Source organism: Mastigoproctus giganteus, chromosome 2, assembly GCF_048544385.1.
Source record: "Mastigoproctus giganteus isolate SK-2022 chromosome 2, ASM4854438v1, whole genome shotgun sequence".
NCBI classification, from domain to species: domain Eukaryota; kingdom Metazoa; phylum Arthropoda; class Arachnida; order Uropygi; family Thelyphonidae; genus Mastigoproctus; species Mastigoproctus giganteus.
The window spans coordinates 220,944,021-220,963,475 of NC_143576.1; the positions used below are offsets into that span (position 1 = coordinate 220,944,021).

General features: G+C 36.5%; 1 protein-coding gene across 1 annotated transcript in view; it reads left to right on the forward strand.

Annotated features, from left to right (window-relative positions):
• The first annotated feature begins 2,947 nt into the window (after nucleotides 1-2,947).
• Nucleotides 2,948-19,455, forward strand: part of LOC150090152 (uncharacterized) — a 55,831-nt gene continuing 39,323 nt past the window's right edge. Inside the window, exon 1 of the mRNA XM_090368975.1 lies at nucleotides 2,948-3,179. Within this exon, the coding sequence (XP_090225101.1) occupies nucleotides 3,034-3,179 (146 nt within the window). The 5' untranslated portion in view covers nucleotides 2,948-3,033. The remainder of the gene's footprint in view (nucleotides 3,180-19,455) is intronic.

Genomic DNA, 19,455 nt, shown 5'->3' on the forward strand with positions numbered 1-19,455 from the left:
GGAAAAATCGATAATGTCAGTGGAACAAGGAGAAGTCGGCAAAGAACACGCTGGCGCGACACTTCATTTGCATGAAAAACTTTAAAAAAGTTGTTGAAGACCAGACAGCATGAAGGAAAATCGCCCGTAAAGTCTCCGAATGTTGGCTGCGGCTGAAAACAAACAACTTCTTTAACCAGTGATTCCATTATTTTCCCCTGGAATAGATGGCAAGATAACAGGTCTGTAATTACTCATGTCAACTTTCGATCCCTCTTTATGAATTATTATTAGCCATATGAGGCAAGGAAGCCTGAGGCTTATGCTGCAGCAGCCAAAAAAAAAAATTTCTGAGTTACCCTGAGAGTGAGTCAGAAGTAGAAGGAAATCACCAAGAAAGAGAAGAATAATGATATTCAGCTCAGGAGGACCCTGGTTTGTCAAGCCCATACTCACCAGATGTGAACCACTGGGGTAGATTTGGGAATATATTTGCACTTCTCCAATGCATAAATATCTTCCCTGAATCCAAGGATGTTCTCATAATTATGGCTAAGGGTTTGCGTACTTCCTTTGTTGCCTTCCTTAATATAATTGGATAGATTCCATCTGCCCAAGTTACATATTTTATGTCCGCTCTCACAATTTCATCTTCACTTTCCTTTCATTTGTCACAAAGTCGTTTAGTTCCTCGTTAGAGTTTGATAAACTTTTGGTATCCCCTTCCCTAAAGACGCCCTCATGTGTGAATGGTCAATTTTTCCGCAACCTGAGCAGGATCATTAACAGTTAATCGACAGATATCGAGTGGTCTAGTGCGATTCAAACCCTTCCTTCTACTGTTAATATAAGCATAGAAATCTTTGATGTTTTTCTTTGCCAGAGGCTTCTCATAACAATAAACTAGATTTGCACTTTTGTAGAAAACAGTTATCCAAGAATTCTGCAAACAAGCTACAGCTTGGGGCCTCGCTCCATCTCAAAAAATCCTTTTTTAATATTGTCAGGGGTGAACTGTAAGAGATAAGGGCCTCATACATGTTATAGCTTAGGGCCAGAAGTTTAAATCCGGCCCTGTCTACCATAAATTATTATTATTAGCTGTATGGTACAAGGAAGCCTGAGGCTTATGCTGCACCAGCCAAAAAAATTCTGAATTACCATGTGAGAGAGTCAGAAGTAGAAGGGAATCGATTTCTGTATCTCCTGATAATTTATATGCACCCCGTTCACTTTTCTTCTGTGTCACGTGTCAATAGTTCATCTGATATCCATTTTGGTCTAAACCGTGAACAATATTTCTTTGTTGGTATGAAAAGCCTAGTAGCTTCTTCGATTACTTCTCTGAATACTTCCCATTTAAAATTTGCTGTTGGTAACATTATCAGTTGATCCCACTGCACACAATTCAAAAACAATCTGAGACCTCCGTAGTCACCCTTATGAAAGCAAATGTCATTCTCTTCACCCTTGACAGTAATTGTCATTAATTTAATATCTCAGTACACTGTGATCGGTGCCACCCAGTGGGTCATTTACCTGCCGATTCTTAATGCATGAAGAATCACTGCTGATAACCAGATCAAGAGTATTGCTTCCTCTTGTTGCCTCTCTAATATGCTGTTGTAGAAAACAGTTATCCAAGAAATCCACAAAAGTCTTGCTAGTGTGTGAGTGACCAACCCATAAATTCCAGTCAATATCTGGTAAGTTAAAATCCGCCATAATGAGACATTCTGATTTGTTGACCTACTCTATTTTCCTGTATAATTTTTTGGTATATTCATCACAGTCGTGAGGATAATAACACTTCTACTCTCAATTTTGTTTTTGCAGTACTTATATCAGCCAAACTGACTCAACATTCATTCGAAACCCATGTCCGCTGGATGCACTGCAGTGGCGTAGCTACCATGTAAGCAGGCAAGGCAACTGCCTCAGGGCCCGGCGTCTTTGGCTGTCTCCTGTTTTTGCAATTTTCATTAATTAAGAAGGGGCCCCGAACATGTTTTTTGCCTCCGACCCGAAAAAGGGTAGCTACGCTACTGATGCACTTCCTTATATTTAATATGCTTCTTACTTAAGAGCATAAAACCTCCACAACTCCAGTCCTGTATTTTCTTCCTGTATACATTGTACTCCCCATATTCAAATTCGGCGTCACTTATGTCGGAGTGGCACCATGTTCCGCTATTTCTACAATGTCTGCATTTCAACATGGCTAACCATTCCGATATTATTATTATTAGCCATATGGTGCAAGGAAGTCCGAGGCTTATGCTGCACCGGCTAAAAAAAAAAAAATCCCTATTACCCTGAGAGAGAGAAGTAGAAAGGAATCACCAAGAAAGAGAAGAATGATGATATCCAGCTCAGGACTCTGGGTGTGCCAAGCCTATACTCACCAGATGTGAGCTCTGATTGACATGGCACTTAACGTATACTCCCTCCTATCGTGTCTACGCAATTCCCTCTTATCCTAACTAGGCATGTACTACATGGATTGATCTATTAAAAATAGGATATTCTGTTAACGAGCGTGCCGTTTTCTTAAAATTTTACATTTCGACCACTGTTTATATCTCAGGTTACATGAATGATAATTTTCCAAGGGATGGGAACCGACTAACCCGTTTGATTTTTCCATGGCGCTGCTCATAATTACATAACATATTACATATTTTTAATATTTGCGTTTAGAGAAAGAAAAGGTTTCAGTGAAACATATTTTGTTACGTTCTCCATGCAAACGCGGAAGTGTCCAAATATAATAAAATCAATATTCAAAGGCAAAGCGTAGAATATCTTATCAAAACTGCGTATGAGCACTTTACGCGGTGGTGTGTGCACTACTTGATATAGACATTTTGTTAATATTTATTTCTGTTTTTTTTTTTTTTTTTTTCGTTGATTTTATTCTTTAAGTATAGTGATTACAATAATAAGCAAGAAAGAAATTTAGGAAAAGTATTTTTAGATAGTTGCCAGCAAACTGATTTCATTGCTATTAGCGTGTACCATTAAGTGTATTGGCATTTTCCTAATGCAGTTGAAATGTATGCTTCAGCGTCTGCACCTCCATCATATAATCAAACGAGTCCACATGCTTCTTCAGGTGGAAATATGTCATTTATCGACTTCATTCCTGGCTGCCAGCAACCTGGTGGATTGATTTCGTTGCCTCGATATGAGTCTTTCAGGTTAATACGATTACTGAGATGTTTTCAAGAGTTGGCCAGACTGGAGATTGCTTAATAATGATAGTAGGACAAACACGTGTTCAATTGTGTACATTTTTGTTATTTCGTATTATGTATGCAACCTATGGATCAAAGCCCTTTCTTTACGATATGTTCATAAATAAATCGCTAGTTATTTACCCCAGTCTTGTCCACTCTTCAAGACTTAGTCAAACTAAGAAATAACGTGGAAAGTTGTTTTTGTATTATTATTGTTATTATTTTTTATTCGATGAAGTAATGACCTGTCAGTTAAATTTACAAGAAGTAAATTGTTAATTTTTTTGAGAACCTTAGCAATCAGTTTGAAAATTTCTTTAAAGAAGCTTTTTATTGCTTATGCTAATATTACTTTTATTGTGCAATGTTATCACGCCTTCATAAAACACAGGTCAAAAATTTAAATATTGATTTATACCTACCAACTGTCCTTCATGACAATAGAGTGGCTCCCTCTTGTCACTTATTCAGAGAAGTCTGGGTTTGATTCCTATAGACGACTGAAGGAATTTCTAAGTCCTCTACAATTGAGGCTGTAGTTAATGGATTTTTGGTGAAGAGAATATGCACTCCCCCTGAGTTATTGTGGGGTTTTCAGCCCACACAACATGCATATTGGTCCACAAATAAATGTATATACACAATGGCACAAAATGTTCAAAGTTACTGATGTACTTAAACCCAACAACAGCACCTGTAACTGAAAACTTATTTGATGAAGGTAGATACTTCACTGCAATACCAAAGGGAAAAAATACATTGTGAAAACAGTTTGTATAAAAATCTAATTTCCATGAAACATTTTAAAACTAACTTTTTTTTTTAAAGCACTAACCTAATCAAATAAGCAATCTCTCCAGCAAGCTTTGAGAATCAGCATTAATTAATCCTGAATGCAGAATAAAGGAAGATGCTCGTAATCTCTACTGACATTCACGGGTACAATTGTAAACTGCTTCCTCAGAGTAGGACTTTCTGATATTCATACAATTATAGTAACAACTGAACAAATGGAATTGTTATTGTAGCTTTATGAAGGCTCTTTAGAATAGCATTTCCTACTCTGAGTTAGAAGTTGAGTTTATAGCTATGAAACAATGTAGATTATCAATTTCTTTTTTTTTTTCCTGTATTCAGAAAAAAATAAATACTAATATTCATATCTGCAGGATAGTATGGTTATTTAATTACGGTTGTGTATTTTAAAACTGTTGTATAAGACCTTAACAGCAGTGATAAGAAATTGCCACTGATCTGTATTTGAGGATGCCAGAAAAAATAAAACTGTTCTAAAAAAAAAAAAATCTGTGGAACCACTTAGATTCAAAGGATCTAAGTGGTTCCACAGATTTTTTGTATTAATTGGATATTAATTTGATCTGTATATATTGGGGTTCTTTGAAAAACATTGAGATTTGTTTAAGGGTTCCAAGGTCAAAAATGGTTGAAATGCACTGCCTTAGAACTCCATGTTAGCAGTCCATTATTTATACATTGTTGCTTATGTGGGAATTTTTTTTTTTTTTTTATTTCTTTTTCCACTTGAGCAAGTCCAAGTGCTTTCTGATAATTTTTTTTTCCATAGTTTTTTCATTGTAGATCGCCATTAAATAGGATCAAAATGACCATCAAAGTGACATTATTTTGTTTATTTCATATGACTGCCTTGAAATAGATGATGGGTGTAGCTATCATTTATGGCCTGTTATATAGCATAACTTTTCTTATTAGGCCAGTGTGCAGACATTAATGAGATGACTTCTCACACAAAAGAATCACTGGATCTTATTAAATGCACCATAATTTATTTTATGGTTATGACCTCATTCATATAATAGACTTTTTTCTTTCTTTTTTTTTTTTTCAGTTGCAGTTTTTTTTTTTTTTTTTTCATTGCACTTGGTACCAGTTGCAGCATTATCTCACTTATTGTCATTAATGAATTTAAAACTGATTAAACTATTTTATTGCCTTTGAAATAATATTGATATTCATTGCGGAGAAATTTTCTCTCTCTTTGTTGAGAACTTTATAATATATTGACACTGAGGGTTATATTTACCCTGTTGAAAAAAGGTCTCCTAAATTTGTTATTACAGAAACTGTAGCAAAAATTACCTTTGAAAGCATTGCAAGTTATTTCTAGGTAAATGAAAAGACTGGCTTTTAAGTGAAGGGGAAAAAAAAAAGGTTAAAAACAAATGTAAAAATTACCCTTGCAATGAACAACAGGTTTTTGGTTTGGCTTGGTTTCAGTGATTTCCGTGAGACTAACGTTGTGTATCTCCAGTTTATTTTAATATTCTTAACTGCTAAATTGATTTGCTCTTACTTTTTTCATGTGGTATTTTGTGTTCCTCACACCAGTACTAAATATGTATGCTTTCAGTTTGGTTTATTAAAACTAACATATCACATCTGGTCCTCTTATCAGCAATTGTAACATTAATTTTTTATTCCAGAGTAGTGAAATTATAGTAATCTTATAATACCGTGATAAATCTGACTAAAAAATGAATAGCAAATGCTTAAACAACGGTACTCACCTTGTATAAATCTGCAATAAATTTATTTAGATGGTGGCTAAATTTAGGTTGGAAGAAGCATTAAAAAGAACTAAGGCGGGTAGAGAATGGGGTGAAAATATTTTAAACAGATTTTAAAATGAGTGCAAGGAAGTAGAAGTGTAGATCTCCAATCCTTGGTTGTCATAAAGAGGTTAAAGGACGCAAATGAAAAAAAAAGAGAGGACCGGTGGTACCAATAGTCGTTACAAGGGACTTTCGTTGAATAAACCGTCATCAGTTGGCAAATGGGAGAGAAGTGAGTGCGTGTTGTATTTAAAGTTTATCTGTGCTCTCGTGATGCTCTTTTTGACACGTAGGAACTTTAGTTGCGAGAGGTTCCAAGCCGGTGAGAGGTTGAAGGGAAGTTTAATGTTAATAATATTGAGATCGGAATGATGTCGATACCATTCAATGGTGAGGGCTTCATATTGAAGAATTCTGTAGCTCGATCTAAGTTTAATAATGGTGATGGCAGAATCAATAAGGGGGGTGTGGTTGTGGGTTTGAGTGTGGGTGGTTAACTCAGTGCAGGATTGACTTGTCCTGAAACTGCTGAAGTGGTAGTATGCGTGGGTATTGGAAGTTGTGGAAGAACTGAATTTGGTGGTAGTGCTGCCGATGTAACAGGTGTCGCAGTTTGGTTGGCATTTTATGAGATATATTATTGAGATCATTGATGGGATATTTGTGTGTATCTTTATAAGAATTAAATAGGGAACCTAGTTTATTGTAAGTAGAGAAGGTGAGGGAGATGTCGGTATCTTTGAATGTATGTCGGAATTGTGCTGCGAGTTCACTATGGTAAGGGAGAACTATGCGAGTATAACCCCCCCCCCCGCGTGTCAAAAAGAGCATCACGGGAGTATAGATAAACTTTAAATACAACACGTGCTCACTTCTCTCCCATTTGCCAACTGATGACGGTTTATTCAATGAAAGTCCCTCGTAACAACAATTGGTACCACCGGTCTTCTCTTTTTTTCATTTTTTCATTCACATCCTTTAACCTCTTTATGACAACCAAGGATTGGAGATCTGCACTTCTACTTCCTTGCACTCATTTTAAAATCTGTTTAAAATATTTTCACCCCATTCACCTAAATTTAGCCACCATCTACCAATAAATTTATTGCAGATTTATACAAGGTGAGTACCGTTTTTTAAGCATTTGCTATTCATATTTTTATTCCTTGAAATTAATTCAGAAAGAATAAATGTTTGTGATTTTTGGAACTGAGGGTATTTCAAATCTTAAATTTTTTTTCGAATAATGGATTTTAAATGCTCTTTTGGTATAGAAGCTAAGCAGGAAAAATAATTAAAGAGAGAAAATTGCTATAATTTGTATTCATGATTTTCACATCCTAAATACAAACCTTGGTTGTACTCCAGATTATTGGTACACCTTCGTACTTTAGTGAGAAAGAATGCAGTCCTGGCCGTGGCCAACGACCAGTTTTTTGCTTGAATCTCTCTCTCTCGAAGTCGCGTAAAAACCTTTTTTCACTAAAAAAAAATCACCTCAATCACAGAACTCGACCGGACAATCACTCCATTCTTCGGCTGTGCCCACAATGTGGCGACAATGTGTACCCATAAAATGGAGTATATCCCAAACATCTTAAAGTGAACCATGGATTTTATTATATTCATGGGCATTGCTATTAAAATGTCCCAAGAATATATTAGAGTTTATCAACTGGAATGGAGAAAGATCTTGTTTATGGAAGGTTAAAATCAAGGCATTATACAAATAAAAATTTTAGAATAAAGATATACCAAAAAAACTAGGAAGTTTATATCTTTAAAAAAAAAAGCTAAGCAGCCTGGATAAATTACTCATGCCACTTCTGTATAACATCAACTACAATGATGTGATATATAAAAATTCTGCTGATAAAATAAAATGTTTAGAAATTTGGCTATTACTTAAAATTTTATTTGTAGTCATTTATGTAATGAATGGGGCTTAGAGGGGAATAGGTATCCTGTGTGTTATCAGACACTCAGCCTAAAACACTGATGGATCCAATATCTCTTTATTACAGAAGATTTAGGAGAAGTCCGGTTGGCCTGCCTCCCTAAAATCCACTCATGCACACCTTCTCGATGGTAAGCCCTGTTACATCACTTAGGTGGCAACGAATGTGTAGAGTGGTTCTCTTCAAGACGCCTGGTCAGCGTGAAGAGGAAAAGACCAAACCCTCTGACACACGACAGCAAGACGAAACAAATGGCCCTCAGTCCCCAGCAGCTTCCACTCTCCCTCTTACGGCAGCGAGAGGATCAGAGTGGAAGCAGAGGGTGCTAAGAATCTCTGGGTACGACCAGGCTGCCATGCACGGAAACTGAACTTGGCCTGTTATAACGTATGATCACTCATCGGTGAAGATAGGATATTAGAGCTGGAAAAGGAATTAGAAAATGTGAATTGGAATATCATCGGTTTGGCTGAAACAAGAAGAAGAAATGAATCACTTATAAGTTTATCAAGTGGAAATCTGCTGTACACCAATGTAAACAGTGAAAGGAGTGAAGGTGGAGTTGGGTTTCTGGTCCATAAAGATTTTAAAAACAACATTTTGGAATTCAAAAGTACATCACCAAGGGTGTCAAGACTAATACTCAAGATTTCTAAGAGGTACAAGCTAAAGATTATAATGATTTATACACCAACATTGAGCCATGATGATGAAGAGGTTGAAGAAATGTACACCGAAATTGAGAGTCTTCTAGATGAGCAGAAAACCTACTACACTATTATTATGGGGCACTTCAATGCTAAGGTTGGAAAAAGGCAAAACAGCGCAGAAAGAGGAACTATAGGAAATTTTGGAATTGGTGAAAGAAATAAAAGAGGTGAAAGACGTGGAATTTGCAGAATCTCAAGGACTGTCAGTAATGAACACTTTTTTTTCAAGAGAAGGGTGAACAGAAAGTGGACATGGAAGAGTCCAAATGGATTAACAACTAATGAAATTGACTTCATCCTCACTAACAGAAGATATATTGTGAATGATGTTACCGTCTTGAATAAGTAAATGTTGGAAGTGATCACAGAATGGTAAGATGTACACTTGATATAGATGTAGGAAAGGAAAGGAAAAAACTGACTCGAGTAAATAATACAAAGGTCTTTGAGATAACAGAAGAGGAGAAAAAGCAGTATGTACTGGAACTTAAGAACAAGTTTGATCTTCTACAGACTGCTCAGGACCAAGATATCGACGAAGAATATTACAACTTTCTGAAAGTGATAAAGCCCAAGAAACCTATAGGTAAAAAGAAATCCAAAGAAGAAAAAATTAGTCAAGAAACACTTGTCATGATGAACCGAAGACGACAAATGAAGAGCAAGAACAACACTGACAAGGAGAAAATTGAGTATACTGAGTTATGCAAAGCCATTAGAAAGAGACTCAGAGAGGACATAAGAAGATTTAACACAAGAAAAGTAGAACAAGCATTAAGGGAAAACAAAGGATTTAAATCAGCAGCCATGAGCAGTAATACAGAAAGACAAATGATACTGGAACTGAAGAATAGCGATGGTGTACTTATAAACAGCAGAGAAGGCATAATTCAAATAGCAGAAGACTACTATAGAGAATTATACAAGGAGCGAGGGAATGATACCAGCAGTGGGGAAGATAGATCGCAAAGTAGCAACACATACGACATACCCGATATTGTTCCTGATGAGGTAGAACATGCATTGAAGAAAATGAAGAATCGGAAAGCCCCTGGGGATGATGAAGTTACTGTAGAGTTGTTAAAATTGGGAGGAAGAGACATAACACAAAAACTGGTAAGGCTCTTCACAAAGTGCATTAGAAAAGGTGTGATGCCTAAGCAGTGGAATAATGCAATCATAGTTTTGCTGCATAAGAAAGGAGATAAATCAGAAATTGGAAATTATAGACCAATTAGCTTGTTATCCCACATCTACAAGTTTGTTCACAAGGGTCATTACTAACAGATTAGAAAGAATACTTGATGAGAATCAACCGAAAGAGCAAGCTGGCTTTAGGACAGGATTCTCAACTATGGATCACCTTCACGTAATATCACAGTTAATGGAGAAAGCAAATGAATATAAAACACCATTATGCCTGGCATTTGTGGATAATGAAAAGGCATTTGACTCCATACAGCATAAGGCAATATTTCGGGCACTGGAAAGACAAGGCATAGATACCCCATATATTATGAATTTGAAGAAAATATATGAGAGTGCTACCTCCTTTATTAGACTAGACAAAGACAGTAGGAAATTTAAAATCGAGAAAGGAGTTCAACGAGGAGACAATATCTCCGAAGCTGTTTACTGTTGCCCTTGAGGAAGCTTTCAGAAGATTAGACTGGTCGCAGAAAGGAGTCAATGTGAACGGAGAGTACCTAAACCATTTACGATTTGCAGATGACATTGTGGTCATAAGCCACAATCCCAAAGAATTAGAGGAAAATCTTAATCAGTTATGCACAGTTAGTAAGGATTTTGGACTAAAGATGAATATGGCTAAAACAAAAGTAATGATGAACAAGTATGCCACGGAAAGGGAAATAATGATTGAAGGAGCAGTAATTGAAAAGGTGGAGTCATACTTATCTGGGACAAGTTATTAGCTGTAATAATGATAAATGGCTGGAAGTCAAGAGAAGAATAAATTTTGGATAGATAGCATTCAGGAAATATAGTCACATACTGAAGAGCAATATCCCAGTTTGTCTAAAACGTAAAATAATGAACCAATGTATACTCCCCACCATGACTTATGGAAGTGAAACTTGGGCACTCACCAAAAGAATGGAAGAGAAGCTGAGAACTACACAGCAAAGAATGGAATGAATTATACTGGGAATCAGACTGTTAGATAAGAAGAGAAACACATAGATTAGGCAGCAAACTCAAGTAAAGGACATTTTTATCAAAACAGAACTAAAATGGTCTTGGGCAGGACACATAGCTCGAAGACATGATGACAGATGGACTAAGAAAATAACAGAATGGTACCCAAGAAGAGCTAGAAGAAAACCTGGAAGACAACGGCGGAGATGGATAGATGAAATTCATGGGTTTTTGGGTAGTAAATGGATGGCCTGTGCCCAAAACAGAAGGAACTGGAAAGTTGTTGGAGAGGCCTTCATCCTGCAGTGGATTGAAAATGGCTGATGATGATGTAATGAATTTGTAGTTTTTTGTTTTTGTATTTTCATAGTGAAGTTTTTATGCTCCATATGTCAAAGAGTGACATGGCTGAAATCCACTTCTCTTTGTTTTGTTCATAATGCTTTACTGTAAGTCTTCCATATGCCGGCTTATTATTATTATTAGCCATATAGTGCAAGGAAGCCTGAGGCTTGTGCTGCACCAGCCAAAAAAAAAAATATTTCCAAGTTACCCTGAGAGAGAGAGAGAGGAATTGCCAAGAAAGAGAAGAATGATGATATCCAGCTCAGGACCCTGGGTGTGCCAAGCCTATACTCACTGGATGTAAGCCCCTGGGGTTTTGCCACTTGTCACTCATTTGGAGAGATCTGGGTCAAATCCTTTTGACAGCTTGAGGAAATTCTTAAAGGCTTCTTCAATCTGGGCTTCAGGTTGAGGAAATGAGGTTTTCCCTTGTAAGTTATTCTTGATTTTTAAGTCTGCACAACATGAAAATTTGGCCCGTGAACATTTCTACAGCTATAATACACAAAGGTGCAATATGGTCTAAGTTGCTGGTGCACCTAAAGAACCCAACAAATAACAACAATAGCAAATGCTTTATGTAAATGGAATCATGATTTTATTATATTCTTGTTGTAATTTTGTTTCTTACACATAAATATTAAATATATCAATAGGAACAAATGTAGGTTATGAGAGGCCTCAGGTACAAAGTCAATAAGAAGGTCCATCTATACACATTCTTATTTCAGGTGCTTCTTTGACATCATTATGTCATTTATTTTACAACTGTTCAACTTGGCTTCACCATTATTGTAAAGATAAAAGTTGTAAGCTAACTAGCCATTTAACTATTTAACTTTCCAGATATTAACTGGAACTTGCGGCATGGTCACTCACACACTAGCAAGACTTTTGTTGATTTATTGGATGACATGTTTTCTACAGCAACAAGAGAAAGCAATACTCTTGATCTAATTATCAGCAGCGACTCTTCACGTGTTAAGAACCTACAAGTAAAGGACCCTCTAAATGTCAGTGATCAGTGTGCCGATTTCAGACTTACTTAAAGATGTAACTACTATCGTGGGTAAAGGGAAAATCTTTTGCATTTGTAAGGGTGGCTACGGTAGTCTCAGACAGCTTTTAAATTTTATATAATGGCACCAACTGATGATGTTTCCAGCAGCAAATACTAAATGGGGGAAGCATTCTGGGAAGTAATCATAGAAGCTACTAGGCTCTTCATACCAATTAAGAAATGCCATTCCAGGCTTAGATCTAAATAAATGTCAGAAGAACTGTTCAGATCCCTGGCAGAGAAGAAAAATGCATGGGATGCATATAAATTATCTGTTGATACAGAAGAATAAATGTAGATATAAACTAGTCTATAATCTAAAGTCACAAAATAGGTTAGGCAAGCTAAGGCAGATTATGAGAAGTCTCTGGAAAAGAATGCAGCAAAGACTTCTTTACTTATAATAATTAATACTAGGGGGCTTTGCCTTATGCTTGCTTTGCTTGCCAACTCCCACGCACGCTTTTCTACGTAAAATGTAGAGATATGGCGGAGTAGGTCAAATCTTTCTACGTAAAAGATTGTTGAAATGCACTGATGTTCTTCCTCCCCCTTTTTACTCCCACCCTTCGGCTATCTCCCTCACTCATGCCTTTTTCTTTTGTTTTCCATCAGGAAGCTCAGGCGACCCCCTGATGGAGAGCAGCCAGAGTACTGTGGACAGCCTGGCTCACCTCCCAGTGGTGGTGGTGGCAGGCAACGTGGAGTCCCACTAGGGGGCCCCTGCAGCCAAGAAGTCAGCACAAACAACAGAACCCAATAGTAAACTACACATGCAACAAGCAACACTTTTCTGGCTTTTACAGAGGTTCAGTATTCATCACAAGAGTACTGATGGTGCAGGCGCCTCCGTAGCCAGGTGGGAAGGAGCAGCAGTGCGTAGCACACGCTTCTTGATTAAACCGGGGTTCGAGCCCGTCACCACCAAATACGGAGGATGCGGAAAGGTCAGGGAATGACCACCGCATATCCCGGAGCAATATGGCCTTAGTTGCTAATGCTCCTTAAAAAAAAAAAAAAAAACCAAAACCAAGTACTGATGGTGCAGATGTGGGAAACCACAGGTGGCACCTTACCCAAACACTAAGGCGTCTCCGTAGCCAGGTGGGAAGGAGCAGCAGTGCGTAGCACACGCTTCTTGATTAGACCGGGGTTCGAGCCCGTCACCACCAAATATGGAGGATGCGGAAAAGTTATTCAGGGAATGACCACTGCATATCCTGGAGCAATATGGCCTTAGTTGCTAATGCTCCTAAAAACCAAAATAACAACAACAACAACAACCCAAACACTATGATCGATATCTACTCATGAATGACCTATGTAATTATAGCAGACTCTCGATTTACCGGGATCGGAGTAACCGTGACCCTTCAAGACTCCAAATAAATAAATAAAAAAAAAAAAAAAAAAAATCAACCAAAAATCATAAAATTCAAGTAATAACTAGAATAGGTATAAACAGATGTTTTCCAAGTTGTAAATAAGTGACAGGAAGCGGCGTTATAAGTCGTCCGCTCGAAAAAAGAAAAATGTTTAGTAGTTTGTTTTAGTGCATTGCATTAATTTTTGTTTTCCTTTGTACTGCAAAAAGACAAATTTTGTTTCGTTTATGTCAGGGATGTTAATTTTTTTTATAGTAAATATATATATATTTTTTTTGTTTAGAAATCGTCAAAATGATAGGTAAACGCTGCACTTTCAGTTAAACAAAAGCTTGAAATTATTCAAAAGTTTGAAAACAGTGCATCTGTTAAATCTTTAAAGAACCATTATAATGTTGTTGACCAAACCATATGCAACATTGTAAAAAATATAGGGAAGCTATCAGATTTAAAATCGACATCGCAAAAAGTAGAGGGAAGCATCGAATTGAACACACAATTGTGCCTTGTAAGTTTTTTATCTATCGCCATATTTTTTACGTAGGTTACTGAACATTTTTCGTTGTAGTAAGTCCCCGACTAATGCAACTATGGAGTTGCGTAGATTTTTTTTTGCTCAATTTTTTTTTTTTTTTTTTTTAAGGATTGTAAAATTTAAAACAAAAAAAAAATAAATAAAATAAGCAATCAATAACGACAATCACGGCATGCACAAATTGCACAAGTGAGATACGGAGTAACAAACAGAAAAATAGGAAAAAAGAGATTTTTTACAATTTATTTATGGTTTTTTTTTTTTTTTTTTTTATGACTGAAGATTTCAGTGAAGGGGACATACATTTCACCATAATAACGTAAAAACCCACAGAATTCCAGCTATCAGTATTTTCGCAAATGCAATAAGATCGAGTTTACTAACGTTTATAATTAGATGCATGAACAGAAAATCCCAATAACATGGAAAGTGCAAATTGTTTTTATTGTTTCATGGTAGTGACCTCCAGAAATGTGCTTTAGTAAAATGTGAGCTTGTGCAGGGCGATAGTGAGTTTCACCTTAACCCTGTGAAGTTCTGTACAGAATATTTCATTTTGACCATTATGGTGCCGACTAAGAGAATAAGGGCAGAAACACTACTATCACTTCACGAGACTTCACTTGTATACATCATCAGCCATTTTCAATCCACTGCAGGATGAAGGCCTTTCCAGTTCCTTCTGTTTTGAGCACTGGCCATCCATTTACTACCCACAAACTCATGAATTTCATCTATCCATCTCTGCTGTTGTTTTCCAGGTTTTCTTCTAGCTCCTCTTGGGTACCATTCTGTTATTTTCTTAGTCCATCTGTCATCATGTCTTCGAGCTATGTGTCCTGCCCAAGACCATTTTAGTTCTTTAGTTTTGATAAAAATGTCCTTTACTTGAGTTTGCTGCCTAATCTATGTGTTTCTCTTCTTATCTAACAGTCTGATTCCCAGTATAATTCATTCCATTCTTTGCTGTGTAGTTCTCAGCTTCTCTTCCATTCTTTTGGTGAGTGCCCAAGTTTCACTTCCATAAGTCATGGTGGGGATTACACATTGGTTCATTATTTTACGTTTCAGACAAACTGGGATATTGCTCCTCAGTATGTGACTATATTTCCTGAATGCTATCCATCCAAAATTTATTCTTCTCTTGACTTCCAGCCATTTATCATTATTACAGCTAATAACTTGTCCCAGATAAGTATATGACTCCACCTTTCAATTACTGCTCCTTCAATCATTATGTTCCTTTCTGTGGCATACTTGTTCAACATTACCTTTGTTTTAGCCATATTCATCTTTAGTCCAAAATCCTTATTAACTCTGCATAACTGATTAAGATTTTCCTCTAATTCTTTGGGATCGTGGCTTATGACTGCAATGTCATCTGCAAATCGTAAATGGTTTAGGTACTCTCCATTCACAGTCTCCTTTCTGCGACCAGTCTAATCTGAAGGCTTCCTCAAGGGCAGCAGTAAACAACTTGGGATATATTGTCTTCTTGTCGAACCCCTTTCTCAATTTTAAATTTGCTACTGTCTTTGTCTAGTCTAATAAAGGAGGTAGCGTTCTCATATATTTTCTTCAAAATCATAATATATGGGGTATCTATGCCTTGTCTTTCCAGTGCCCGAAACATTGCCTTATGCCGTATGGAGTCAAATGCCTTTTCATAATCCATAAATGCCAGGCGTATTGGTCTTTTATATTCATTTGCTTTCTCCATTAGCTTGATATTACATGAAGGTGATCCATAGTTGAGAATCCTGTCCTAAAGCCAGCTTGCTCTTTCGGTTGATTCTCATCAAGTATTCTTTCTAATCTGTTAGTAATGATCTTTGTGAACAACTTGTAGATGTGGGATAACAAGCTAATTGGTCTATAATTTCCAATTTCTGATTTATCTCCTTTCTTATGCAGCAAAACTATGATTGCATTATTCCACTGCTTAGGTATCTTCTCCCCTTTTCTAATGCATTTTGTGAAGAGCCTTGCCAGTTTTTGTGTCATGTCTCTTCCTCCCAATTTTAACAACTCTACAGTAACTTCATCTTCTCCCGGGGCTTTCTGATTCTTCATTTTCTTCAACGCATGTTCTACCTCATCAGGAAGAAAATCGGGTATGTCATATGTGTTACTGATTTGCGATCCATCTTCCCCACTGCTGGCATCATTCCCTGGCTCCTTGTATAATTCTCTATGGTAGTCTTCTGCTATTTGAATTATGCATTCTCTGCTATTTATAAGTACACCATTGCTATTCTTCAGTTTCAATATCATTTGTCTTCCTGTATTACTGCTCATGGCTGCTGATTTAAGTCCTTTGTTTTCCCGGTGCATTATAGCCATAGTTGCTGATGCGCCAATAAAACTCAATCAAACAAACAAACAAACCTTTGTTTTCCCTTAATGCCTGTTCTTGTGTTAAATCTTATCTTCTCTCTAAGTCTCTTTCTAATGGCTTTGCATAACTCAGTATACTCGATTTTCTCCTTGTCAGTGTTTATCTTGCTCTTCATTTGTCGCCTTCAGTTCATCATGACAAGTGTTTCATGACTAATTTTTTCTTATTTGGATTTCTTTTTACCTATAGGTTTCTTGGGCTTTATCACTTTGAGAAAGTTGTAATATTCCTCATCGATATCTTGGTCCTGAGCAATCTGCAGAAGCTCAAACTTGTTTTTAAGTTCCAGTGCATACTGCTTTTTCTCCTCTTCTGTTATCTCAAAGACCTTCGTATTATTTACTCGTGTCAGTTTTTTTCTTTCTTACATCTATATCAAGTGTGCATCTTACCATTCTGTGATCACTTCCAACATTTACCTTATTTAGGATAGTAACATCATTCACGATAAATCTTCTGTTAGTGAGGATGAAGTCTATTTCATTAGTTGTTAATCCATTTGGACTCTTCCATGTCCACTTCCTGAAAAAAGTGTTCATTACCGACAATCCTCGAGATTCTGCAAATTCCACAAGTCTTTCACCACTTTCATTTCTTTCACCAATTCCAAAATTTCCTATAGTTCCCCTTTCTGCACTGTTTTGTCTTTTTCCAACCTTAGCATTGAAGTTCCCTATGATGATAGTGTAGTGGGTTTTCTGCTCATCTAGAAGACTCTCAATTTCGGTGTACATTTCTTCAATCTCTTCATCATCATGGCTCTATGTTGGTGCATAAATCATTATAACCTTTAGCTTGTACCTCTTTGAAATCTTGAGTATTAGTCTTGACACCCTTGGTGATGCACTTTTCAATTCCTAAATGTTGTTTTTTATATCTTTATGGAACAGAAAGGCAACTCCACCTTCTTCCCCTTTCACTGTTTCCATTGGTGTACAGCAGATTTCCACTTGATAAACTTATAAGTGATTCATTTCTTGTTGTTTCAGCCAAACCGATGATATTCCAATTCACATTTTCTAATATCCTGTCTTTACCAATGAGCGATCTTATGTTGTAACAAGCCAAGTTCAGTTTCCGTGCGTGGCAGCCTGGTCATATCCAGATATTCTTAGCACCCTCTGCTTTCACTCTAATCCTCTCGCTGCCATAAGAGGGGGAGTGAGAGCCGCTAGGGACTGAGGGCCATTTATTTCGTCTTACTGTCATGTGTCAGAATGTTTGGTCTTTTCCTCTTTACGCTGACCAGGCGTCTTGAAGAGAACCACTCTACACGTTCGTTGCCACCTAAGTGACATAACAGGGCTTACCATCAAGAAGGTGTGCATGAGTGGATTTTAGGAAGGTAGGTCAACCGGACTTCTCCTAAATCTTCTGTAATAGAAAGATTTTGGATCCATCAGTGTTTTAGACTGAGTGTCTGATAACACACAGAATACCTGTTCCCCTCTAAGCCCCCTTGTATACATGTCTAACGTCAAATGTGGGGGAGCTATATTTACCAATTAGTTTATTGCTTGGAGATGCACTGCTGTCATTGGCTGAATTCACAAGATAAAGTGTTGGGCTTCAAGGCCGAATGACATTGTCAGGAGCTCAGATTTTCCTGTTCGAACAGAAATGTCGTTAGGTGTGACCGCGTGACAAGGTAAATGGAGGAAATGCTAATATAAAATTAAATTAGAAGTAAATAATCTGTTTTGAGTGCACAAGTAAGAATATCCAAAAACAAATAACAACAACATCAAGGATGTTGCACCTGTGCCTATTCCAAAGCACCCTCCACTTCGACCAGCTACTCGGCATAGTTACTGCAAATGTCCACTCACAGGGATGCTCAAAAATGGCCAAAGGAGGAAAACAGACACAGAATTACAATTAACAAATTGAGAGGATGAACAAGTCGATCATTTCAATTTGCACAACTCATAACAATTTCTTACAAGTTAAATTTTTAGGGTTGAGAAGTAGTTTTTTGTTGTATTTAAATTTCATTAAAAATTTTTGTTTCGTATTTTGACAGAATAAATCCTTATTCAAAATTAAACTTGCAGTATTTCAACTTTCCTTGAACATACAACTAATTTTTCCTTAGCACTGATTGAATTTCGAAATTGCGTATTTTTCCCTTGAATGTCATCCTTAATTGGATTATATAGGAAATTAAATTCTTCTTTATTCATCCGTAAGTATATCTTGGAGTGATTTTCATCTTCTTCTAAGTCTTGCAGTAAATGATGGAATTTGCCTTTTTCTGTTCTCTTCTAGTTTATGTCATATATCCATTGCTTACTCTCTTTTGTTTTCTCGGCTATAAGAAAAGCACATGCATTTCTAAATCTTCTTCAAAATCTGAAGAGTGGCAATGAACTGTGGCAATTCATTTTGCTTCAGCTTTCCTCAAAGAGAATGATACATATACAACGTTACAGGTTGCCAGACATACCCCTTTTGGAATTATAATAAAATTTCCCAGATACCCCTTTTTTAACATTTGAAATGGGGAATTTGAAAAAAGCAGAAATCATAAAACAACCTGTTGATTATTATTTAGGAAGAAGGAATTAACTGACGATAAAGTTGTGGAAATGCACCCTTAATTAAAGACTCAAAACACAACATTCTATCCTATTTACAAAGAGGGTTATAGAATATTTTATTTTGTTGTAATGTTTTAAGGCTCAGGCAGCAAACTTTTTTTTTAATTTAAAATTATCAATATCAATTTGCTACATGAAGAATATGTTCTGTTGAAATCATTCCATAAAAATATTACAACAAAAGACCTCAAAAATACCACAGATGTTTGGATAAAAATTTTAAATGCGTACAAAGTACGTAATACAGAAAAAAATATTAATTTTTTTTTTGCTTTGCCTCATTCAAATGCAATGAGTGAGGGAGTATTTAGCTCAATGTTTAACGCATGGAAAAAGAATAGAAATAAGAATGTTGAAAGAACTGTTGCCGAAAACCAATCACAATGTGTCATGCAAAGAATTTTATGCAAATGCACTAAAAAATGAAAAACTGTTAAAGAAAATTCGCTCAAATTAAAAGTATTGCAAGGTAAATATTTTCTTTTTGATAAAATAAAT